The 25638-nt window shown below is 36.0% G+C and overlaps 4 protein-coding genes across 7 annotated transcripts; 1 reads left to right on the top strand and 3 right to left on the bottom strand.

The window, feature by feature from the left end:
- The first annotated feature begins 1433 nt into the window (after positions 1-1433).
- Positions 1434-14583, top strand: LOC107676264 (N-acetyltransferase ESCO2-like). Of its 2 annotated transcripts, none has more exons than XM_016470787.1 (11): positions 1434-1580; positions 9114-9172; positions 9282-10179; positions 10266-10338; positions 10733-10769; positions 11010-11151; positions 11238-11369; positions 11448-11537; positions 11627-11770; positions 13856-14040; positions 14127-14583. In XM_016470787.1, the coding sequence occupies exons 1-11, from the start codon at positions 1440-1442 to the stop codon at positions 14257-14259; spliced, it is 2034 nt and encodes a 677-aa protein (XP_016326273.1). In that variant the 5' UTR covers positions 1434-1439; the 3' UTR covers positions 14260-14583. The 2 variants fall into 2 exon arrangements, with proteins under 2 accessions (XP_016326273.1, XP_016326274.1); XM_016470788.1 differs by lacking the exon at positions 1434-1580 and adding an exon at positions 8556-8691 and having other exon boundaries at positions 14127-14580.
- On the bottom strand, positions 5684-8250 carry ccdc25 (coiled-coil domain containing 25). 2 transcript variants are annotated; one of them, XM_016470791.1, is made up of 9 exons: positions 8069-8250; positions 7768-7815; positions 7639-7678; positions 7471-7522; positions 7312-7387; positions 7120-7223; positions 6689-6891; positions 6208-6303; positions 5684-6124 (listed from the first exon to the last, which is right to left on the bottom strand). In XM_016470791.1, the coding sequence occupies exons 1-8, from the start codon at positions 8091-8093 to the stop codon at positions 6234-6236; spliced, it is 618 nt and encodes a 205-aa protein (XP_016326277.1). In that variant the 5' UTR covers positions 8094-8250; the 3' UTR covers positions 5684-6124; positions 6208-6233. The 2 variants fall into 2 exon arrangements, with proteins under 2 accessions (XP_016326277.1, XP_016326276.1); XM_016470790.1 differs by having other exon boundaries at positions 6208-6253.
- A 715-nt stretch (positions 14584-15298) lies between the features above and the next one.
- pbk (PDZ binding kinase) lies at positions 15299-17841 on the bottom strand. Of its 2 annotated transcripts, none has more exons than XM_016470733.1 (8): positions 17744-17841; positions 17481-17554; positions 17101-17194; positions 16870-17009; positions 16604-16773; positions 16353-16482; positions 15905-16107; positions 15299-15817 (listed from the first exon to the last, which is right to left on the bottom strand). In XM_016470733.1, exons 2-8 carry the CDS (start codon positions 17548-17550, stop codon positions 15590-15592), a joined length of 1035 nt encoding a protein of 344 aa, XP_016326219.1. In that variant the 5' UTR covers positions 17551-17554; positions 17744-17841; the 3' UTR covers positions 15299-15589. The 2 variants fall into 2 exon arrangements, with proteins under 2 accessions (XP_016326219.1, XP_016326220.1); XM_016470734.1 differs by having other exon boundaries at positions 15922-16107; positions 17744-17840.
- A 4707-nt stretch (positions 17842-22548) lies between these two features.
- LOC107676236 (solute carrier family 35 member D3-like) lies at positions 22549-24737 on the bottom strand. Its single transcript, XM_016470739.1, has 2 exons — positions 24271-24737; positions 22549-23378 (listed from the first exon to the last, which is right to left on the bottom strand). The coding sequence occupies exons 1-2, from the start codon at positions 24704-24706 to the stop codon at positions 22549-22551; spliced, it is 1266 nt and encodes a 421-aa protein (XP_016326225.1). The 5' UTR covers positions 24707-24737.
- Positions 24738-25638: the final 901 nt, after the last annotated feature.

Here is a 25638-nt window from a genome sequence, read left to right as displayed (position 1 = left end):
AGCATGGGACTGTGTGTATAAAGTGCTTGATTTGCATTTGCCAATGATTTCATTGACTCGAGAGGCAGATCTAAACTCATGAACTCTTCTGTGGAACAGTCTTGAGAGAGGAGACTTTCTCCATATGAGATGTGATGTTTTATTTTGGATGCAGTGCTGATATCCTTTGCTGCTGAGCTCCATGGTTCCTCCTGGGCTTGTATTCAAAGATCCAGAATCATGTGGCCGAGCTCCCAAGTGAATTTCAGAGCGTTATGACAGCGCCAGAAGAGTTTTTTGGACTGATGGTGAGCATCACATGACCTTGATTTAATGGCTCCCTCTGGTGCAATCCACACATATTCTCCAGCTTTTCACACATGCCTGACCTGCTCTGTGCATTCCCTACAAAAATGTCTCTGAAGAAGGAATTTTTGCTTTGCCCTACTTAAGATTGTTGAACTTCTGACCCAACTCGGGTGTGGAAATACTGTTCTAACACTCTGAGACTCTGTGTTGATATAAACATTGAATTACAAATAACTTTATGTCTCTCTTATAGCTACGTCTGCTTTCCCTGCTGAAAAAAATTCAGCTAAAATCAGCTTAGGTTGATTGCTATGTTTTGGAACTAGCAGTGCTGTTCTCGTTTACTAAAGTTAAAACTAAACTAATACAGCATGTTTGTTGTCTTTAATTAAAAAAATTGAAATGAAAAAAAGTGTGCGCTAAATCTAATGTTTTCAGAAATGTAAGTGCATATTACTTGTAATTAAATTAAAATGTATTATAGTTTACTTATACATTAAACTTGAGAATGACCAACTTTAATACATCTTCGTATTTAATTTCATAATTATTTCTATTGTCTTTGAAATATGGATAATTTGTATTTCTGAATGTACTGACAAGCAGTTATGGTAAACTAAAATTTGAAAAACCTAAACAACTTTAAAAAAAAAATTTGAATTGCAATGAAAACTAGAAATGTTTTCTTGGCAACTAATTGAAATAAATAAGTTTAGGTTGAATTGCTAAAACTATAACTGAAATAAAATAAATTAAATCTAAACAGAAATATAAAAGTGACAGAAGCACGTGACAAAATTAGTCAAACTAAAATGAAAACTAAAGATATAAAAATTTATTTAAATTCAAGCAATTCATAAATACAAGAAATAATACTAAAATAACACTGCTGGTCCAAGCTAGTGTAGCTGGTTGATATTCTGATGCAATTAACATTTTTACAAACAATATACATCAAAATTATTTCATTAATATAGGGAAATATTTGTAATTTATTGTTATACAATCGAATGGCTGTCAATGGCGAAATATGCTTTTTGCAATCTGATTCTGTAGTTACAACATCTACCAACAGGGGCTAACTAACCATGCTAACCAGCCATACCCTGAATCATTGGTGACTTTAGTTGAATCAGTCACATCTCCAAAACATGATGACAGCAAGCAGGTTGTGTTCACATGCCAGACGAGCAGCTGCCACTGAGATCAAAATTCCTTTGACGTCCTTCTCACAACTTCCTTCTCTACCAGCTGGTAAACAACATTTGGACCACCAGCTAATAAGAAAGCAGGTACCAAGTTTTGAAAAACAACTTCCACCTTAATCTGATTTTAGCTGGATTTTCTAGCAGTTTTCAAAATAAAAGGTGAGATAAGGTTTTGACTGGAAACCTTGCTGCTGGTGTAAGCTTTGTATGTGTGCCAGAGGAATTTGTGTTGTCAGCTGGATGGGTTGAGCAGATCAGTAGGTCACAGCAAGAAGTATGCTGCCAATAAGTCAAGCACTAAATAAGCCTCTAACTGTACCCATGGGGAGTGATCATGTGTTATGAAGAATGAAGCTAGAGAGATGCTCTCCATTGGGTTCTACTTCTAACCCATGAATGAGGGCATCTCATCTACTTGAAAGATAAAGTTAATAATTTCTGTAATTATCGTCGCTTATGTGGTTTGAAATGATTGTAGGTTTTATGCAAAGATACTCCTATTAACAAGAGCTAAAACAGTTAATGCATTTATGGATTACAAATGTGGCTTGTTCACAAAGTAATCTCAGATTTGTTTTTGTTGAACTGTAGAATGCATATTTAACGTTTCCCCTGTAGAATTCATAATAGCTAAATGATGTCATAATAAAGAGAGTTAGATTTAGGGAAAGAGCAAAGAAAATATTATTAGATCAGTATAAAGATAACAGAAGGTGGACAATTATTTTGTTTTTGAATGTGTTTTGTATTATGGGTCATTTCGTGTCAAATCAACCAAATTTCAGAAACTTCCCCGGCTCAAATTTTTGATTTGGTCAATATTTTTTTTTGAAGAAAGTTGGATATATTTGTTGCAGTATATGCCAGTGGTGACTATTCAAAAGTTTGCATGCCTGTAATTCAAGAAGTATTAATGCCCTTTTACATTTTGGGTCTTAACAAACTTTCCTTTAGTCATCTTCATATTTAAGGCACTATATGGTTCAGGTCCAGAGATATTGCAATTTCAATATGGCTTCAGGAGTAAATTTGACACATTTTCAGTGTTCAAAAAACAAATATTATTACAATTTTAAATAACTGTTTTCTATTTGATGATATCTTAAAATGTAATTTATTTCTGTGATAACAATCCTGAAATTTTCCAGCATCATTACTCCAGTCTTCAGTGTCACATGGTCTTTCAGAAATCATTCTAATATGCTGATTTGTGAAAACTGTGAAACTTTTTCTCATAATTCATTGATGAATGGGAAGTTCAAAAGAATAGCATTTATTTACAAAAGTTTTTTTGTAAGTGTAAAAGTATTTACTGTCACTTTTGAAAGAAAGTGGGAATGCATATACAATACAATGATGAGAAGGCCCGAACTTACTGAAACAGTGTCTCCACTTTCTTTACAAATGAAGTTAACGCTTCATAATCATGACCCTTTGACCTTTTGTGTTATTTTTCCCAGTGGTTCAGAAAGCAGCACTTTATCTCATTGTTTGAGGTCTTCTCATTCCCCGACTGTGCGGGAACTGTTCAATCAGCCCCATGTGTCCTCCACATTTCCTCACATCGCAGTGGCTCGTCTCCAGGCCTGTTCTTCTCTGCACCCACTTTATGACCTTGTTTGCTTTTGTTGAAGGCTCCAGCTGGCCCGGCCGGTTCGGAGGACCACAGAGGCACATCCCTTTTCATTTTGTGCGGCGGTCCACACTTCTCACTGCTTTCCTGTCTCTTTATGTGTGGTCCCTGCCAACAGTTTTGGCCGCAGTGCGTGCTAATGACCAGTGAAGATGTGAAGTATAGCTGACAGGGTCTGGTTTGTGCCCCACAGCCACATCTAGAGAGACTTTTTGTTCTAAACATGAGGTTAATGGAGAAGACAGGCTATGTGTGGCAGGGCCCTAGCCACCCAGTGGAGGTCTAAGCTAACTGTGACGGCAGACGATTGGACCATATGAGTGTTTGTTAAGGTTTCAGGAAGTTTTCTCTACTTTGTTGATGCTAACTTCAGCCAAGGAATGTGTATGTCTCCAAAAGAGGGTTTTCGTGTCAGTGCCTAAGAAGAACCATTTCTGACTGGTTCAAAGAACAATTTTAGTGAACAATTCTTAAAAGAGACATTTTGTTCTTAGTGTAAAACCATTATCCACTATAAAGAACCATTTCTACAATAGGAATATTCCATGGATGTTTAAAATTCTTCATGCAACCAAAGATGCCAGTAAAGAACCTTTATTTTAAAGGGTGTAGAGACACGGATACCATTATCAATGTTATTATTGTACCGCTAAATTGATTTGGATGGGTCTTATTTGATAGACCTAAAATAAAATAAAATAAAATAAAATAAAATAAAATACAAAATCTGGCATAGATTTAAAATGTATAAACTTTCATTTTAAAAATTAGAATTTAATGTTTCTTGGTAGAATGTGGCAAAATCACAATTTAAGGGATTTAAGTTGTACTTAGACCTTTAGATGATCTACTTATAGTAAGCATTGGTAAAATTGCAAATTGATGCCAATAAAGAACCTTTATTTTTAAAGGTGTAGAGACATGGATCCTTGCTTCTGAAAATGTTTCCTGAAAAATTATCCTAATTTTTTTATTATTATTATTATTAAATCACTGGCATAAGGGAAATGAATATGCAATTTGCAGGACATATGCAAGCCAGACTCAAACAGCTCTGACAAACAACTTTGAATTGCATGCCATTATTGGATTAATCTGTTATTTTGATTAACTTGCAGTTTATGTACTTGTCTCCACACAAAATTAGACCAAAAGTGTATGTGCCTCTGTCGTGACAGTATGATCTTTCAGACAATGTAACTCCAAGTTTAAATCCAATTTGCTTTTATACTCACTTTTTGTAAATGAGTCCCTGGAAAGGCCCATATTATAGTAGTGCAATGCCACTGGCTTGAAAAGAATGTGACTGAATCTTTCCTATAAACAAACCAGAAACATCCCGCCAGTGAAGGACATCTGAGGTGGCAGTCCAAGGTCATATTTCCCAGTCTAGCCTTGGACAGGAGACGCCACTTTGCACAATAACTTCTTTCTTTTGTGTCTGTCTGTACCGCAACAAGTGTGTTAGCTCTTTAGGAGGATGTGGTCTGTCAGCAGCTTTCAGACTCTTAAAATACTCGATTTCTGATCGTTCAGCCACAACATACCATTGTCAATGTTATTGTTGTACCACTAAATTGATTTGGATGGGTCTTATTTGATTGGTAAAAAATTAATTAATAATAAAATAAAAATAATTCTGGTAGTAATTTAAATTTTATCTGTTTTAATTTAAAAAAATAAAAGTAATAATTTACTTTTTTGGTAGAACGTGGCAAAATCGGACAAATCAGGGTTTCCAGCTGTATTTAGACCTATAGATTAGCAATTGTAGTAAGTGTTGACAAATTGCAAATATAGCCTAAATGTAACGAAACAGCTCGTGTAATCTTCAGTTTGAGTTTCATTATCAGTTTTCTTTTTTAGAGTTTCAGAGCCTGTTTTGTATCCTATTGAGGAAAATGTCTTAAATCACAGATCTGATATGAAGAAATGAATCTCGTCTCAAGTTAAATTATATTTGTTCGATAAAATGCTGCCATCTAGTGGATGTAATTTCCTTTACCCAGTGACATTATAACGTCAACTAAGGCAGCGTATTTATCATCGGATTGAATGGAAAAGATCGCCGATTTGACTTGTCAGTAACATTTTACTACTGAAAGCTTAAAAAAAGCAATAGTCACAATATTATGTAGTTCAGTCCAGTCAACAGCGTTTTTATATATTTTAAATCATTTACTACATAGTAATATAATGCTAGCTCCATCCAGATGCCACGATTGTTCTCATATAAAACGGAAATCCCGTTCATGAATATGAAGGTTTTTTATGCATGTTTATGACAACTGTCATTAAGTGTCTTTCGCTCAGTTATGTAATTTTTAATGCAAAGATGACATTGTTTGAGATGTCTTTGTTATGGGCTATGGTTAGGTCAAATAATGTCATATTTGCATTAAAAATGACATAACTGAGCGAATGACACTTAATGACAGTTGTCACAAACATGTATAACACCTCCTTCATATTCATGACATGTGTCATGTCATGATTATGAAGGTGTCATGTCAGTCTTATGCACACCCCTTCAAGTAAAGTGTTACCAAAAAAGTTTAGGCATTTGTCATTCAATTGTATCACTCCAAAAAGGTATATAAATTACAAGCAAAAATACCATAAAGGTCTTAGCGTACACATCCATTAATATATCTCCACTCTGAGTATCTTTATTTCATCCAAAAACATCAACAACAAAACTGGTTAATACATAGAATCAGCAGAGATCTTCAAATTCTTCTGGTTTATGTGAGCAATCTAATCGATTTTATTTTTTTGACATATTTTACATATTGCATTTGTATTTTCAAAGAAATGACAAAGCTAACTGCTCTAGAACGGTCCTGGCATTTTGCTGTTTCTTATTGATGGCTCATATCTGATGTCTCAAGTCCTTTCCTTTCACAAACAAGATATTGTGGGGGAAGATGTTGGCTCTTCTTAATCGCCGATTCATTCCTTTTCTTTACATGAATTCATCTGAATCATAGCCACCCTGCAGAAAAAAAAAATCACATCAAGTCATAAAAGAATTTGTGTCGATGATCAGCAGAACATTAAGCTTTAAGGATGTATTACCTCATTTGTGGTCATGTTGTCACTCTTCATGAGTGATGAATAATTCCTACAGGAAAGTAGATGTTACAAGTAAGCAGACGAAATTGATGCCTGTACCTGTAAATAATACGTCTCAAGGACTAATTCTGATGTACAAAGGTTGTTTTTATTGTATTTATCATTTATGTATCTACAGTGGAGTCCAAAAGTCTGAGACCACACTGAAAATATTGCATAAACATGTGGAGCGAAAAGAGTTATTAAACAAATAGGAATTATGAAACACAACAGACATTCACTCAAACTGTTATGCCAATAACATAACTTCTAATGACATTTTTTAATCAAGTTATAAAATGGAAAAAATAAACACGTTTCACTAATGGTCTCAAACATTTGGATGCCAGTGTATTTCTTTCAAAAATGATAAACTAATATATATATATATTGTTTGTGTTGAGGTTTATAATATGCATCGCAACATTTCAACAATATGCAGCACCTTAATTCTTCCGTCTCTTTTTTCTTCTTCGTTTCCTCCTTCTCCTTTTTCTTCTGCTCTTGTAATTCAGCCTTCTTCTCGTTTCTTTCCTCTCTGTCCCGGGACTCCTTCTCCGCAGCAAGATCAGGATACAGCTCCTCTTTTGTTTTCTCTAGTCTGTTGATGATTTCGTTGATTTTCTTTTCTACTGCCACAATTTTCACCTGTTGACATTGTATAGTAATTGGATATTTATACAGAAGCTATTTAGAAAATTTAGAAGACTTTGTTCAGACAGAAAGTGGATGGTATTTTTTGGCATAACTGACTCAGATTAGTTTGCTTTCTGTAGTTTCAATTGCATAAAAACAAGCTCATCTATCCAAATAAAAGATCTGGACCAGAATTGGCTGCAGTGTGAACGAAATCATAGAGTTTATCTCTCCTCATACCTCCTTCTGCCGATGGAAGCCTATCTGCCCGACATCCATGTCCGCTGTTTTTTTCAGATTGCCCCATGGTGTGTAGACAACATTAATATTGTTAATTTTGCAACCTGTAAATAAAAAATAAAAAATAAAAAAAATCCTTTAAATAAAATTAACAAACAATTTTTGATGTTTCTCGTTTTGATGAAGCAGTACCTTGAATGCTGTTGTTTTTGACCAGCTGGGCACAGTCAATCAGGACGTCTTTTGGCATGTCTTCTATCGTTGTACCCTTTAATTAGTGAACATAAATGTCAGCATAGAAATATTATAAATAAAACTGTAGGTTAAAATATGAATAACCTCTCAAAATACCTTGGGCATTCTTAGATATACATGGGCAGATGAGAGCTTGTCCACATGGAACCTGCAACACAAGATACTAATATTTCTTGTACTTGAACTAATATTTTACATCAGAACAAATCTAGAAAGTAATAATTCATTTGTGGTGGCAAACGTTAAATAGATATTTGTTCTCACCAAATATCTTCAGGCCATCCATACTTTATAAGATCTTCATCTGTGGAAAAACAAAAACAGTTATTAACGGTCTGACAAGTACAGGATGAGGGTGTTTAAAATAATATTTCTAAGGAATTCAGTACTTACTTTCATATTTATCTTTGCCCATATAGATGGTATAGGGCGGTGAGACGACTGTAAAAGAGAAGCATGTATTGCAACTTTTAAAAAAGCACTGTTTACTCTTATTATTCTTGCTACATATCTAAAGACACACCAAACCTCCAACACACAATGTCAAATTACAGTATATTGCAGTTTTGATAATCTTTATTTTTGTTCTATGTTGTATATTTATAAGTAACGTTCTTATAATAGTTTCGTATTTAAACTGTTTTTGTTGACAACAAACACACTGTTTTGGCTGGGCAGTGAACACACTACTCACCTGCGCTTTTAAAGTAAAACACCATCTTTTTACGCAAAGACGCAACCTTTGAAAGGTCTTTGTATTCAATGAATATGTATTCAACAAAACACTGAGCACATCAGAGGTAAATAATCTTCTATCAGAGGCACATGTCATGTGCACCACCCATTCCGACCACAACAGGAACAAGCAGCGCTGCAATGAAGTGATTCACGGTGAATGAATCATTCATTTGAATCAAATCTCGGTTGAGTTCCGAACTCTGCTCACGTCAGCAATTACATCGGTGGATTTCAATAAATAAATACACTTTTTAACGTATATGCAAATTATTAATTATTTATATTCTAAATTACTTTTTTGGAGGAACTAAATAGCTGCATCAATCTGAACTGGAGCGGTCAGGGTTCTTTGAAACTAACTGTTCGAAAGAACCGATTCGTAGAGATGAATCGCACTTACCATCCCTAACCGGAACTTGTCACACACTGTCGTTGTTTCCGTTTCCGTGTGCGCCACAATTGACTTTGGCGCGTTGTTCAAAACAGACCGCGGGTGAAGGGAGAGTTTTGCCGCGATTATTTTGCTCACCTGCACTTTTTCATACAAAATCAAAAACAGAATCGGATTTATTTGACTTGGTAAGTTAACTACTACATATATTGTTACATTGTCAGTCTCTGAACGAGGCTTGTGATGACTGCGGGATCCTGCAAGTATTTTTAACGACATGTTGGTTTGCTGGTTGGTATCAAATAATGTATTCTTTATACTATGGGCCAAGGTATATACCGTTATCGTAGCAATAAGCTTGCCACAAGAACCCATACAGTTTGATTCTTTTGAATCTCGGCTTAAAGTCACACTATTGTCACTGTTTTTGTCGAATATTGTTTACTAAATTTGATCGTGTTACTGCTTTTTCTCCACATTTCTCATATGATAAAGTAGAAGCAAAATAATATTGCAGAAATATCAGAATGTTCCAGAAATGCAATCTGTGGCGTCCTATAAAAGCCTTATAGTTCACATCATGATCTTATTCCCTGTCTACTCATTTCAGGTAACTAATTTGAAGATGTTATCCCGAAAAAGAAAACATGGCTCTCCTGATGCCCAGAGGTATGTGATGTAATTTTGTTAGATAACGTTACTAGATCTGGAAATGTACTTTGCTCTTATGACACAGATTGTGAGCCATTTCCTTCCGTTTCGTTTAAACCCACCACAGTAAACCATCCAAAAAACAAATTACAAGCCAGAGAAAGTCTCCAAGAAGGACCACTGGTCAAAAAGAGAACATTCCCATCTCACTGGCATCACCCCAAAAGATTCTCAGTACACCTAAGAAGATGCAGAGGACCTCTTCACTAGAATCTCCTCCAAAGCGGATCTCTCCACGCAAAACAGTATTGGGAGCGGGATCCTTCTACAGCAAGCAGAAACCTCTTTATCTCACACCTCTGGAAAGGAAGCTGTTAAAGGAAACCAAGTCACCACCATCAGTCCCTATCAAAGAACCATCACACCTCCCTTTGAATGCTGGGAATCCTGTTAAAAAAACAGTGAAGAAGGTTCAAAAGAAAGGCACTGCCGCAGGTCCACAGTCTAATCTAAAAGGCTACTTTACTGCTAAACCCAAAGGGAAAAATCCCTCAGACACGCAAACAGATCAGTTGTTGAAGGCCACAGTGGCCCCGATTTCATTTAGCAGTATGAAATCCAAGAGTAAACCCAAGCTGCTTGTGGGAGCAGCTTTCTTCGGCACTGGAAAAAAGCCCACTTCAATGTTCAAAAGGTCTGCACAGAACGCAAAGCCTAAACAACCCTCAACCTGTGAGAAACCCAACTCTCAGAAACCCGTGAAGGAGAAGGAAGCGCTGACAGCACCAGGAGAACGTTCCCCAGTCCGCCGTGCCGTCTTCTTAAAAAAACACCCAAAAGCAGAAAGCACAGCTACAGGTACCACTGATGAAGATGGTGAGGGCAGTGAATCAACGCAAGTGATGTTGAGCCCTAAACAGATGTCCCCTCACATCCTGGCAGATCTGCATGGTATTACCAAAGAGTTAAAGGTGGTTTTGAGGAGATCCGTTAGTCCCAATGGATCCAGTGAAGCTGGTAGCCAGGTAAGATTGAACTCTTGGATCATCTGCTAATAACTTTAAATGTACAGTTCTCATAATCTTTTTCTCAAAATGAAAATGTTTTCCAGGACTCGCCCGCAAAAACGGATTCAGTGTTTGATGTGAGTGACATACCACCACAGGACAGCTCTCTTGACGAAGGTAAATAAACATAATTTTCTATAAATCCTTTATTTAAAAAGTTAAAATATATTTTTTATTTTATAGATATGAAATAGTGTTTATTATATATTATTATCTTATATGTAAGATATATTTTATGAATCAAAATTACTTTCTAATTTGACCAGTTATTAAATAGGTTGTTTAATGTGATTATATAAATTCTGTTTTGAAAATCTGGAATCTGAGGGTGCAAAAAAATCTAAATATTGAGAAAATCGCCGTTAAAGTTGTCCAAATGAAGTCCTTAGCAATTTATATTACTAATCAAAAATTAAGTTTGGACATATTTACGGTAGGAAATTTACAAAATATCTTCATGGAACATGTATAATTATTATTTTTTTTAACTTTTTTATTGCTATCTTTTCAGAAGAGTCATCTGTCTATCCCATCTTTGGCAGTAAGAGGTAAGACAATCATACTTTTTTTTTTACTAACGCAACTGTGGAAAAATACTGAAAAAAAAAGCGAAGACATGATTACAGTGAAAAAAGTAATACAGTTTGAAAAGGACAGCTGCATAAGGCTAGAATGAATTAATGACCCTGTGTGTGCCAGCAAGGTTATATTCAGTCTTTTAACTTTAATGTCACAACTCACGACCCATGTAAAGCTGGTTAATCAGTTGTTCTCATCTTTTGTTTTAGATCTCAGAAAAAAGGGATTTTGTCACCACCACTGAACACCAGCACTCCTTCCGCACTGACTGGTACTCCTGCTCTTAAGGCCAAAGAGAGGACTGCCTTGAGAAGAGAGATGAAGAAGCAGACAGATAATCAGCTTATCATTGTGAGTAGCAAGTCAAATTGTTGGACAGAAATAAATGGCTGGTGCTTTTCCACCTCTTCTTGATGGTTAATGTGTCTGGTGTTTAGGATGCTGGTCAGAAGCAGTTTGGTGCCACCACATGCGGGTCCTGTGGGATGCTGTACAGTACAGATAGTCCTGAGGACAACTTCCAGCACACACAGTTCCATCAGCGCTTCTTGGACACCATTAAATTTGTGGTGAGCTGTCATGAAGTTGTCATCAATGCAGCTGAGAGCATTTCTGCTGGAATTTCACATCATTTTGTTTGTTTTTAGGGCTGGAAAAAAGAAAGGGTTGTGGCTGAGTTCTGGGATGGAAAGATTATTCTCGTTCTTCCTGATGATCCTAAGTATGCCACAAAAAAGGTATGCTGGCAGTGATTGATTAAAGTTTAAATACTTGCTCTGTCCAGCTAAATCTCCAGTGTTTCCTAACCTATGCTGCTTTGTTTCAGGCAGAGGACGTGAGGCGGATTGCAGACAGTGAATTGGGCTTTCGGCAGATCACTCTCAGTAGCCCGAGCTCGGCTAAAACCTACCTGTTCATTAACAGCGACAGGATGGTGGTGGGATGTCTGGTGGCCGAAAACATTAGACAGGTGACTGTTTAACAAAACATTTCTAACATTTGGCTTTAGTTCAATATCATTGCCATTCTGAGCTATAAGTACAGCTGACAGTGTTTTAGCGGTCTTAAAAGGTTTTAAAGGGGTCATATGATGCGATTTCAATTTTTCCTTTCTCTTTGAAGTGTTACAAGCTCTTGGTGCATAAAGAAGATCTGTAAAGTTGCAAAGACTAAAGTCTCAAATCCAAAGAGATATTCTTTATAAAAGTTAAGTCAACCACGCCTACCTAAAACGGCTCGTTCTAACACGCCCCCACGTTTACGTCACGATGTGGGAAGATTTGCATAACGCCGCCCAAATGTTCACGCAAAGAAAGAAGGCGTAACTTTTATTCTGGCTGTAGTATTGTTGCTGCCACCATGCCGTGAAGACACTGTATGCTTCGTTGTGAAAGCGAAATTACTTTGTTTGGTCTTCCAAAAGAGGACGATATCGCTTCGTCATGCCTAGAGCTGATCCGTGCTGGTCGCTGAGGAAATACATCCAACTTCGCGCTGTGCATCGCCGGATCGGCTTTCACTGTGGACGAAGCGGAGTCCAGCCCGGGGTCGTCACATGTGGTTGCCGCAAGCCCGCCGGACACTCCTTCGTCGAATCCGCCAGCCGCGCCGTTCTCAAGCCCACCGGCCTCCGCTCACTCAGCCCGTCGGCCAACACTGTTCCAGAACAGTTCAACCCAAATATTCAGATGTGTGCAGCACATTTTATGTAGGACTGTTTCCTGATCCTGGTAGAGTAGACTACCTTTAATACTGTACTGACTCACAGACTGTAAGTACGTTTTTTATATTTAAAGAATTTGCCACTGATGATTCAAACGCAAGTTTTGAGCAGTGTAGAGTAGCGCTTGTTGTTTGTCATTTCTCCGATCACAAATGCAAACATGGTTTTATGTTTACGCGGCACGATGAAACACATAAAAACACAGTGTAAGTCATTATAATCCGTAATTATGTCCCCACTAGATGCAACAAATGCCTCGTCTATAGTGGGTTTTAATGTTTTTGTCTCCTCGCTCCGGCCGGGACACTGCATCACAGTATGGTAAGGGGCGTAACATTTCTGTCACACGCTTGAGATATTCGGCCAATCACAACACACTGGATAGCTGGCCAATCAGAGCACACCTCGCTTTTCAGACCGATGAGCTTTGTAAAAATCAACGCGTTTCAGAAAGGCGGGGCATAGAGGAGAAACAATAATGTACAGTATGTGGAAAATAATGTGTTTTTTTAACCTTAGACCGCATATACACATTTCATTACACCAAATACACAAAATAATGTTCTTTTTAGGAACATCATATGACCCCTTTAATTACCCCCCTCCACAAACTAAGGCCTCAAATGTGAGCAGAAAGTTTTAAATATGCTTAATACATAATGTCATGGAATTAAATGTTGCATGCATTGCAAAAAAAATAAAATAAATATAAACATCCTTAAATCAAGATAAATTTACTTGAGATGCAATTTGAACAGATAAAGGTCTTGTTTTCTTAGAAATTGAATTGAGTTTATGGTTAAAACAAGAACAAATATCTTAGTCAAATATGTTTTCATTTCTTGAATTAAAACTTGAAGTTGGTAGATATTCTTTGTTTTAATCGTAAACCCTCTTCATTGTTATAAATTGTTTAGAAAACAAGAGTTATATTTTGTCTTTATGCTTCAAAAGTAAATGTACCATGATTTTAAACTCTTTAGAAATTTGCACTAGAGAACAAGATAAAATGCTATTGAAGAACATCACTTTTTTGCAGTGTGATGAGAAGGTACAGTAAAAGTCATTTCCAGATTGTATGCACAGCTATTCAAGACAAGTCTTAAGCTGTGTGTGTGTTAGTCTGTAATAATCTGTTGGAAGTTGTATTTTCCAACTTTGAAGCATTGCTAATATAAGACATTTACATTTAGAGACCATATAGTGTTCTATTCAATTTATTCCTCACATTTTCTTTACTTGGTCTTAAAAAGTTTTCGATTTACATTCATAAAACCTGCAGAAACCCTGAAGAGATCTTGTTAAACCCTGATCATACCCAATGTTATATAGGCTTTTCGGGTGCTGGAGCAGCAAGAGAAACCCAAAGACATGAGCAAGGAGGATTTCATGGAGCATCACAGAGCCTGGTGCTGCTTTACTGTGCCGGAAAAAGCTATCTGTGGTGTCAGTCGCCTCTGGGTTTTCAGTCTGATGAGGAGGAAGGGCATCGCCACTCGCCTTCTGCACACTGTTAGGTACTAAACATTTTCAGTGCATTAATAACAAAAAAATTGCATAAATTAGTTTGTGTATATAAAACTGGTGTTTCTTACTGATTCAGGACTTCTTTCATGTACGGGAGCCACCTGACCAAAGAGGAAATCGCCTTCTCTGACCCGACTCCCGAAGGAAAGCTGTTCGCTACAACTTACTGCGAGACACCAACATTTCTGGTGTATAACTTCATCAGTTAAAGAAAAACGTTTCTTGTAGTTTCCTGTTGGACTGCATTTGTGAATGCTTTTGTGAGTTTTTAATAGATAAAAAAATTGTTAGATGTTTAAATGAAGTTCAGTCTAATATTATAAATCTCATGCAGTGTTCCAGATTTGTTCTGGAGAGGATCCATGTTTTACTGTTTTGTATAGATTAATGGATTGTCTTTGACAGTGAGTTCATGAATTTAATATTTAAGACAATTTACATTAGCACAAATGCAAGCTCTGTTAACCCGTTAACTACCACGACTTAAAGGTTCCGGTTTGGAAAATTAGACTCATAATTGCCTCGAAGTTGGTTGTAAAATGAGAACTTTCAATTGAACTGATCCTTGCTTTTGACTTTGTACATATTTTAAAATAAATTGTACTTCAAATATTTTGTGTTGTCTTTGTGTAAATCTCTCGTCATAGTGAATTTCAAGAATCTTTTTGGAAAGAAGTGTTTTGGCTGTTTGCAGTTATTGCAATAGCCAAAATTTGTACATGGTGTATTTAAAAGAGGGTTGCTTATAAGGGTTGGTCATTGAATACTGTTTCCATAAACCTTTAATCAATAACTTGTAGAGTGTGTACATATGAAGACAAGTTTATAGCTTAGGTAAATTATCTCTTAAGTTTTTAGTTTGTAATTAACCTTTTGCCTTTCATTTAATTGTATTGTATCCGTAATTAAGTGGTTAAACGTCATGAGCTTAATCACAATTTCATTCTTTAGACAGCCATTGTTTTTCTTATACATCTAACAATATGTTGACAACAGGAAGTAAATGGAAATTATATTTTGTTGGTTAAGATTTAACGTTTTTCACAGTACAACTGGCCCATGCAATAATAAATACATCCATAGCATCACAAAACTTTGAAAACATTTAGTTTAAAATATATAATGTAGCACAACAGGGCATGTTAACTTCACATGGATATTTCCGTTAAATATAAATTTCTTTTAATAGTTTAAAATGGTTACATTTAACAGTAAGGATTGTAAAATTAAAATGATATTCAAGGTAGGTAAGACAAGACAGATTCATTTAGCATGTGTGCTGATTTTACACACAAAGACCATGGTTGAAAAAGAGCTTTTAATCAAAATTGCACTGCAACAATTACTGTATTTAGAATCTCTGAAAATCAATAGAATACATAAGAGAAAATATGTAACATGCCAACAGAAAATAATTTACAATGTGAAAATGCACCAGCTCACAAAGTAAAATTATAGACAGCACAGTAACCAGACCCAACAGGCAAACATACAGTATATTTTACATTGACAGGAATTTAACAGTGAACATTTAATCAATTACAATGACGTCACTGCTTTTGTCACAAAGCTGGGTGTTTGATTCCAGCACCTGAACAATGTGAGCTGCAGAAGGTCTTTTATGAGGGTCTTCCTCTGTACAGAGACAGAAGAGCTCCACCATCCTCTGATAAGCCCCTCCGAGAGTGGCTGCATCCAAAGCAGGCCGAGTTCCCAGTCTCTCATAATACGCATCTTCATCAAAATCATCCTCATCAAAGATATCATCTAAGAAAACAAGAAAAGAGTCATGAGGCACTTAAAAAATAATGGAAAATATGAAAACTAAATATATTCACTATAAGCTATGGATACAATTATAGTAATTTTACCATCATCATCGTCATCATCCCCCTCAGTGTCCAGTATCTCCAGGTGAGGAACAGAAAGTGTCATCATCTCCCACAGAGTGAGTCCATACGCAAAGATATCAGCTTTGTCTGTGATAACTCCATCCTCCAAAGCTTCCTTAGGCTTCCACGGCTCTGTCCCTATATAGTGGGCCTTTGGATCACTCACTGGAGAGAAGATTTGAAATATCACAACACTGACAAACATGTTGTACACAACATCTACTGTCTGATAGTTTAAACTTTATTTTTTTCAGATTATTATTTCATGTCAGACTTCATAGGATTAATAGAGTGGTTCTCAAATGATGGGCCATCATTCAAAACGATAAAATACAAATAAGAAAAACTGAAGTAAAAGAATATGATTAAAGCAAGGAAAAATAATGCTGAAATATGAAATCTTTTCATACCCTGCATGTTTTCATCCAGTGGCAGTGACACACCAACATCACAGATTTTGATGCTTTCAAAGTCGCCCTTGATGACAACGTTGCATGACTTCATGTCTCCATGCAAAAGCTTTTTCTCATTGTGCAAATACTGAAGAAAAAAGACAAAATACATATGTAGAAGCGTGAGATTGTGTAATAACAACAACAACAACATTTAAAGATGGGAAAAAGCAGAAACAGCACATTTATGTTTGATTTAACAATCACACCTGTAAACCACGTGCGACATGAAGAGACACTTTTTCAATAGTGGCCACTGGAAATGCCTGTAGACCCTCCTCTCTCCTCTTCTCAATGAGGTCATTCAGAGACTGCTCTCCACCGTACTCCATCGCCAAACACTTCGAGCCATCCTTTGCTGTGGTAAAAGCTCTGAAACCTTAAAAACACACAGGAAATAAATAATTTAAAGAGATATTTGTCTTATAATACTCACATTAACCATTATAATGTAGTACTTTAAAAACATATTTACCAACAATATTGGGGTGGTGCAGGTCTTTTAAGATCTTTGCCTCCTCGCACAGACGCTTCTGATAAACGGTCATTTGACTATTTGCACATTTGCTGCTGATCTTCTTAATGGCCCACGGTGAATGAGTGTGCTTACCCATCCTGATGTAAATAGTGGCATAGATGTTTCAACTTTTTCTTTACACTATCATGGTGAAGGTAGTACAAACATGCATCAAATATATGTACGTACCTGTTCATGAGATAGACACTGACTCCAGTCCCACAGCCGAGCTTCTTCATGAAGGGAGAGGCAGGAATGGTGACTGGGGTTCCACATGCACTGACTGATAACAACACATTTAAGTTAATTAACTATTTTATACATACATACACACACACACATATATATATATATATATATACATACATATATATATACATATATATATATATATATATATAAAATAGTTAATTAACTTAAATGTATATTAACAATATATATAGATTTAAAAAACGAACACATTTTGATCAAGATGGAATGTTAAACCAATCTTGATAATGAGAAAGACAATGTAGCGTGTAGCTAGATGCATTGCAATCAAAGTATCAGACACTTAAAGATCACTTTACCTGGACTTTTCACATTTGCAGGCTTGCAAGGCGTTTTAAAGGCACTAGGTGATTCTTTGTTGGCCTCCATTTCTCTAAAATTAAACAATAAAAGATCGTCATATTTTTGTTTACATTGTTACAATCCGTAAGACAAAACGACAAACGTTACAAACAAGTTTAATCACGCTGTTCACAACCGATTAAACTAAATATCAAACGTCAATTCATAATGCGTAATATGACTTATATAGATAATGTAAATAATTTGAATTAACAGTTACATTAGATAAGAACTTCAGAGATGCTGAAATACGCGCTCGGATTTGAAAATCAGCGGTTAGTTTGACGTCAAACGTAAGTAAAGCTAAGCTAAGCTACAGCGTCCGTAGAGGGACAAAACTGACTGCGTGCGTTTTCGTTTTTTTCTTCTTCAATTCCTTCTCACTCTCCAGAGTTTCTCAACATTTGTTAATTTGTTAACTTTAAAACATTGCTATAACATTTTTCATACTAAATAGATACATTCAAATATAATAACGTATTGTATGATTATTACAAATAACTACATTACAATGACAAACAATTGACATTTTTTGTTAATTAAAACAAATCTGAAATAAAATACACATATTAGATTAAAATAATAATAAAAAGGAAATAAGTTTAAGCTGAGGCACTAAAATTACTAAATAAAAAACTGAACTAAAACTAAAAAAGCAATAAATGAAACATAAATAGTAATATTCAAATAATTAAATAAAACCATAGTTTAAAATGACAAAACTTAATAAAATAACTTAAGATGAAAAATGACAAATAAAGAAAAAAATAATTCAAAATATTAAGAAAATGTTTTATATAAATAATACTAAAATAACACTGGCCCTTTTAATAACGAGTGCCCCCTGTTTCTTTAGGTGTCAAAAGAAAAGTGTAAACAATAGCCCACATTTTATGTAGACTACTGAAATAGTTACGTATTTTTAAACATATAGGCTGTTTGATGTGCATACATGTTTGGTAAATTAAGCATTATATAATATTTGTTACTTCATTGTTATTTAATGTAGTGCTACTATGGGCCGATCGATCCTTAAGTATCGATACTTTCGATACTGATGTTGTATCGAAAGGATCGATCCTCACATCACAATATCGATTCAAAAGTGCATTTTTTTAACCATTAATTGTATTTATTTATCAAGAAATTCGGTGCATAAAATAAGCTTCTAAGTGGAAAAATAGACTATATTAGCGAATAATTGTGTTGGATAGATTCTCCTGCTCATCGGAACACACATTAAATGTTGAAAGACAGAACCAATCAATCAATCAATCACAGACAGCGTTCGTTGCTGACGCATGGCTCACAGTGCTTGTTCAAATAGGGCTGCGTTTCCCAAAAGCATCAGAAGCATAACGTTAAGTTGATCTTAAGAAACCATTGCCACATTATTACATTACATTACATTGTTACTATATATAAAATTAATTCTGAAAAATTCATCGCTGTTTCCACACAAATATGAAGCAGAAATAATAATAAATGTTTCTTGAGCAAAAAATGATATTAGAATGAATTCTGAAGATCATGTGACACTGAAGACTGGAGTAATGATGCTGGAAATACAGCTTTGATCACAGATGCATTTTAAATTACATTTTAAAATATATAAAAATAGAAAATAGTTATTTTTAATTGTTATATTTCACAATATTGCTGCTTTTACTCTTTTGTTTTGTTTTTTTTTTTTCAAATAAGTGCAGCCTTGGTGAGCATGAGACTTAAAAAAAATATTACAAAATATTACTGACCCCAAAGTTTTGTGTACATGTAGTATTTATTTCTACTGGGCTTGAAAATATCGGTATCGGATCGAAAATAAAATAAGAGGTATCGCCCATCCCTAAGTGCGACACAACATCACTTTGGTTGCGTAAAAAAACCCGACAATTTCATGTAAACAAGTGGAAAACACTTACCTATGTCCAGTAGATGGCATCATGTAATCATGGGAGTTGCTGAATGAACTTGCTGGGTTTGTGGAAATAATATTTCTTAAACGTTCTGTTGTGCCAAAGGCAAGTCTAGATAACCAAGTGGCCCGTGTCCATGCTTTTATATATTTATTTATTTTTGTGCTTCACTGCAGGCTGACATTTTTCAAGCTTTTGTTCGAGTGTTCAAGCTACTCAGCTGGGGAGAGAGAGAGAGAGAGAGAGAGAGAGAGAGGAAAACCTACTTAAAGGCAAAGAAGTCAACTCCAGTCCGATTAAGTAAAGATATGCAAATCCAAGATTTAAATGTGCTGATTAAAGGAAGAAGAAGAAGAAGAAGAAGAAAATATTAGAGGAGAAGCATGTTCCGCAGTGAACCAAATGCATTAAATTCCTATTTAAAACAAAATGTATACCTAAATATAAAATACAGATGTCATGCATTTTATATCGCTGTGATTCTGAATGTTGAAATCAGCTGTTGCCATTAATCTAAAGAGCAATATTTCCTGGAAATATGTTTGACCATTGAATATTAAATCAAACTGGCAATAAATCATAGGCTATTAAGAATGGGAACATAAAACCAAAAACAAACAAACAAATGCTTCATGAAAAGCCATGTGATCATCACAAAACAGCATATTTTCCAGCATGGCTTCAAGCATGGCATTAACTTTTTATACATTTAGCTCTGAGGGCTTGTGCTATTGTCTGGCAAATTGTCTTTCGTATATGCCTTGAGCAAAATAAAGGAGATAATACTCCATGCTGTGCCATCTATTATAACTGAAAAATTATAACAAAAGCACCTGGTACTCATGAGAAGTTTATTTGCTTTTACTTGTTCATTGTCAGGCAAAGATCATTTTAAATGGAAAGCCATGGGGAGTGTAACATGAATGTTCCCTATATAGTAAACTTCTGTTGCTCTAGTGCAACAGTAAATAATACTGTTCAGAGAGGTCTAAAGTCTGGTTTACATTTATTAATAAAGATGCTTGTCTGACTGAGAATAATGAATGCTACTAACAAACCAAAAAAATGAGGACTTGAAAGGCACCTTTAGATGCATTATCGTGGCGTTAAAGAAATAGCTCACCCAAAATGAAAAGTTGCTGAAAATTTACCCTCAGGCCATCCAAGATGTAGATAAGTTTCTTAGAAAGATGCAGCTTTTCACTTCCCAAAATAATTAATTTATGGACTGGAGTTACTTGTGGATTACTGTGATGTTTTTATCAGATGTTTGGACTCTCATTCTGACGGCACCCATACACTGCATATATAGAATGCATTGGTGAACAAGTGATGTAATGCTAAATGTCTCCAAATTTGATCCAACGAAGAAACAAACTCATCTACATCTTGGATGGCCTGAGACTGAGTACATTTTCAGCAAATTTTCATTTTGGGTGAACTATTACTTTAAAGTGCTGACTGTGAAAGCAACTGATGGACTCTCATTTTGACAAGTACACTAAAGAGGCATGTTCACTGTGTTACATAAAAAATGATGTAGGACTTCTATATTTAGAAATACATTTCATTATGTTTTGCATTTACAGTAGTCTAGCAATGCCTAAAGAATCGGTTTTGATGATGGTCTGCTTTTGCTGATAAGAACCCAATCAAATGCATCAAACATTACATTTGGTAAAGTCAGCTAACACAAGCTCGATAGATATTGACTTTAATTTAATGCAGAGGTCCTCAGCTGTGTGAGATTTTAAAACAACAAATGGCAAGTGTGTGTAAAAGTGTTTGTAAAAGTAAATAAAAATGTCCCAAAACCAAACACTACAATATATTTTGATTATTTGTTCTGATGTGATCAGATCCCCAAAATACTTTTTCTTGTCTCTCGATTTCATGCTTTCAAAAGACAATATTCCACAACACAAAAGATTATGACCAGCTCAAACCTTATCCTTGTTGCAAGTGAATCTGTTTTCAATATAGGTTGTATTTTCTTCTACCTTGAAAATTTTGTTGGTTTATGAGAATTACTTCATGTCACATAACCTGTCTATTTTGGCAAAATACAAGAAAACATATAGGAAGCATTTCCCTTTTAAAAATTGCTTTAAGTATTTTCCTGTCTTACCCGCATGATTATATGGTCAGTTGCATTTTATTATTTAGATAAAATACTGTTCTTCCCTAATGTCTGAACAGCAACTAATTTCTTGGTCGTGACCCACCACTTGTGAATTACTGACAAACAAACCATCTCTTCAAGATGGCGAGATGATTCTAAATGATTGCACACTTTCTTCGAGCTAAAGCAGTTGGTGGGCATTATTAAAGATGATACGCAAAGATCAGAATTTTGATGTAAAATCAGTTTAAATTAATTGTGCATACTACATGCAAATGGGAAAATTCAATGCCTCCTATTCAAGATTTGCATTCGTAGACAAAACACAGAAAATATACAGGCACAGACACTGCGTGCATAGAAACATAAATAATCAAACAAAACAATTCAATTAATTTAAAGGGATAGTCCACCCACAAATTACAATTCTGTCATCATTTATTCACCCTCATGACGTTTCAAACACACACAAAAAGAAAAAGACATTTTGACAGACTTTGGTAACCAAACGGTTTTGGTTCCCATTGACTTCCATTCTTGTCTACATAATGGAAGTTAATGGGAACTCAAACTGTTTGGTTACCAACATTCTTCAAAATATCATCTTTTATGCTCCACAGAACAAAGAAAGTCATACAGGTTTGGAACGATATGAAGATAAGTAAATGATGATAGAATTGTCATTTTTGAGTAGACCATCTCTATTAAGATATTTGATTTTTTTTCCCAAAGTAATTTTAAACCGATTCTGAAACAATAGGATATTTTATTTTAAGTCAATAAATTGGCACATCTGTTATTGGGGATTCCTCAATGTCATATAGTTATACTCCCTCTAATATACAAACAGCCTATACCTTTTTATAAAAAATAAATGTTTTTCATAAAATGAAATGTTCAGAAGAGAAAAAGGCAAACATTGTTCACACCATCAGTTCAACAATACTTCAATTTAACATGCACTTCTGTCAAGCAGAAAACCAATCATCAAGGACTTTGAACCTCCATGTTGTCAAGTAAAGTGTCTTTCTTAAAGAATTTTAAGGTGCGAATGGATCTCCAGACCCCTACGTAACTGTCGCTCAGAGATTGTCTCGTAGGATCGTCTGATGGCATCCCCGGTCTTTCTAATTCTATGGATTCTGCCACTTTATTCTCACGAATGGGACCCTGGTCAATGCCGTCAACTGATGCCGTCAGGCTGCCATTGGGAACACTCTCCAGATCATTTGGAAGAGTTTCCATATTGCCATCAGGCTTGGCTGGTTCCACATAAGGTTCTCCTGGAAGTTCTTTATCCTTAGCAGACTCATCCATATCCTGGTAGGTTAACTTCTTTTTGGTTTCGTGATACTTCACCACACAGTAGGTGATGGAGCCGAAAGTGTTAACTACCACGCCGGCCACGAACAGTTTGGTTGGCATTACGTCACTGAAGGCCAGCATGCCCACAGTGATAGTAGCTATACTCTTGACCACCCCCACAAAGCTGGTGGTGACGGCCGAGTTGATATAGGTACAGTGCAGTGTGGTGAAGTTCATCGCACAGCCGATGAGGATGCAGGTGCAGAAGATGCCTGTGATATACGGGTTCTTCCAACCTTCGTATGTCCACATGTCAATGGCGTCCATGCTTACAAGGGAACAGATGAAGAGAACGGGAGAGGCCACCACTGCAATGGTGTACTGGGCTGTGAGCGGCCCATAATCACTGTCTGCACTCACTTTTTGGATGAGCACCAAGTAGGAGGCGTGGACGATCACAGCTAAAACACCAGTCATGTAGCCGAAAGGGTCACCTGCTAGATCTCCAGCACCTGCACGAAAACAAGTTAAACAGAGACTGCGCCATACATGATTTATGGCCATTATCAGATGAAACTCTGTATGAGAGCCATGTTTTATGGAGACATGACATGCATAGTCCAGAATATCAACAGCACATGTTTAAGCATCATACAATGGACAAACCAGCAACAGGGCAAGATTTGGCTACGTTAGTTAGGCTACTTTTATTTGCTTAATTTGCTTTTATTTTCAGAAGCAGTTCAAAACACATTATTAGTATAATATAATTATATGCACACTACCGTGCATAAAATAAGTGACAAATAGGAAGATATAGAAAAAGAAGGGTATCTGCATCGGGAAGACTTAATGGAGGGCTAGTTATCAAACCGGGGCAAGTTGTCACAATGGCGTTTTGTCTAGAAGGTTTTTTTTCCTATGTTGGATCTAGTTCAAAACCTTCTTGAATTGGAAAAATCTATCATTTTATTCTCAAAACTAAAAGCAAAAAAAAAATCAAAATGTTTTTGCAGCACAACACAATAAAAGACAAGTCATAATGAAGTTTGTACTCAAATGCTAAACTGTGTTCGCAGGACTAGGTTTTAATTTATTGTCAATAAATGTCACATTATTGTTTTCATATGTGTTAAATGTTACAAATGTATTATTTACAGTATTTGTTTTTAACATGTTCAAGTTCCGTGACAACATGCCCCACTAGTGGTAAACCGATCTTTTTTCCCTGGAAATAGCGATGAAAATGTTCATAGGCATTCTTTGAAGCCAAGACTTTGAGGCATGTGTCTACAGAAATTGACTTCGAGAAATGTTAACTGGAGTGAAAAGTGTGATTGGGCTATACCTCAACATGAAGCAAAAACTATTATGGTATTTATAAATGACCCAAAATATTCTTACCAGCCAGTGCTGCTCCTCCAGTGGTGATGAGAACCGCTGTTATTACCCCAGCTGATGGGATCCCATTCTTCAGCACGCACACTCCAATCCCCAACGTTACCAATGGCAAGCATCGCTTAAACACAACATACATGGGCAAACTCAATCCCCTGAGAGACCAGAGGGTTAATGTGGACTGCAAAGTTGCCAAAATACAGACACTCGCAAAAGCTTTGACTAACTGGAGGCTGAAGGGAGGTATATCTATTTTGCCCAGTCTCCTCAGCACCTCTAATGTGAGAGCCGCAGTGCCGCTGGTCAGACACTGAATTAAAGTCAGATATGTAAAGCTGTAGGTCGTAATGAGGAATTTTAACAAAATATTCAGCGATCCTGAAAAAAATCCATGCGCAACGGCCACCGAAATGCCCAGCAAACGTCCTTTGCAAACTTCCATGTCTTTCCTCGTAGACTGGGGGTTCCCGGCGTCTCCGTTTTACGCACTGAGCTCTGAGTCCACTGCTGAATATTCACGTCCACTCTCCTCTTGTGCGTAACTCACGCAACACGAGCGCTGCTGAATGAATGCGACGCGCCGCAGCTCCAACCGTCTCTTTCTTTGTAGAGTGATTGAATTGGAGTCAACTGCAACCAGTCCATTTACTTTGAAGTAGCCAGCTAAAAATATACCAACTAAAAAAATTAAAAGCTGGAGAACAGAATGTGCGTTCGCCAGAGGTAACAGTACGCAGCTTTAGCTTTCGTTTTTCTCTCTTATTTAACCCAGACGAATTAATTTGATAAAAAAATGTTTTTTTTTGTTGTTTCACGTCTAGAATTTCCTGTACAAACTCCTTAAAAGTCATCGTTTAACTGGCACTGCTATACCCCCTTCAATTCTATGGAAAATTTAAGCATTGTCCCTTATGTCCCAGTTCGCGTTTCCAAAGTTTGTGTTTACAATTTCAAAGCCTTCATATCAGTTCTGGTGATTCAAGGTCATTTGGCTCACAAAAACAAGCCACTGGAAAATCCCTGACAGCCACTATACAATTTAGGCTATATGAATGCATAATATTTAGGCTAGTATATATAAAAAGTTACATCAATATGATATTCATATATATATTGAAAAACCACAATTGATTCCCTCACTGTACAGGTTAAACAAGCACAGTAGGCTACTTATTCATAACATTATACTACTCTTAAACCTTTAAAAATGTAAAATAAACTCTGTGTGGTAGGCAATATTAATTAGATTAAAAGGAAGGCTCAGGATTTGACTTCAGTTGAGAATGAGATTGCATTGATTTATTAATATCAGTTTAACAAACCAGTAAGGAACAACAACATATACATACTACATAATCTACCAATGAGCTTCAG

The sequence above is a fragment of the Sinocyclocheilus anshuiensis genome, unplaced genomic scaffold (assembly GCF_001515605.1).
Source record: "Sinocyclocheilus anshuiensis isolate Anshui unplaced genomic scaffold, SAMN03320099.WGS_v1.1 scaffold2322, whole genome shotgun sequence".
In the NCBI taxonomy this organism is placed as follows: Eukaryota; Metazoa; Chordata; class Actinopteri; order Cypriniformes; family Cyprinidae; genus Sinocyclocheilus; species Sinocyclocheilus anshuiensis.
The sequence above is the reverse complement of the archived record's forward strand: the minus strand, read 5'-3'. Positions and strand labels throughout refer to the sequence as shown.

Bases quoted from the DNA above. Each gene is read 5' to 3' on its own strand.
- LOC107676264 (XM_016470787.1), top strand. From the start codon at position 1,440: ATGATGACAGCAAGCAGGTTGTGTTCACATGCCAGACGAGCAGCTGCC. The intron at 10,339-10,732 runs GTAAATAAACAT...CTATCTTTTCAG, and splicing joins GGACAGCTCTCTTGACGAAG to AAGAGTCATCTGTCTATCCC. The intron at 11,370-11,447 runs GTGAGCTGTCAT...GTTTGTTTTTAG, and splicing joins TGGACACCATTAAATTTGTG to GGCTGGAAAAAAGAAAGGGT.
- ccdc25 (XM_016470790.1), bottom strand. From the start codon at position 8,093: ATGGTGTTTTACTTTAAAAGCGCAG. The intron at 7,816-8,068 runs GTGAGTAGTGTG...TCTCTTTTACAG, and splicing joins GTTTTACTTTAAAAGCGCAG to TCGTCTCACCGCCCTATACC. The intron at 7,224-7,311 runs GTACTGCTTCAT...TTTTATTTACAG, and splicing joins CAAAAACAACAGCATTCAAG to GTTGCAAAATTAACAATATT.
- LOC107676236 (XM_016470739.1), bottom strand. From the start codon at position 24,706: ATGGAAGTTTGCAAAGGACGTTTGCTGGGCATTTCGGTGGCCGTTGCG. The intron at 23,379-24,270 runs GTAAGAATATTT...GTTTTCGTGCAG, and splicing joins TGGAGGAGCAGCACTGGCTG to GTGCTGGAGATCTAGCAGGT.
- pbk (XM_016470733.1), bottom strand. From the start codon at position 17,550: ATGGAGGCCAACAAAGAATCACCTAGTGCCTTTAAAACGCCTTGCAAG. The intron at 17,195-17,480 runs GTAAAGTGATCT...TGTTGTTATCAG, and splicing joins TGCAAATGTGAAAAGTCCAG to TCAGTGCATGTGGAACCCCA. The intron at 16,774-16,869 runs GTAAATATGTTT...TGTGTTTTTAAG, and splicing joins GCACCACCCCAATATTGTTG to GTTTCAGAGCTTTTACCACA.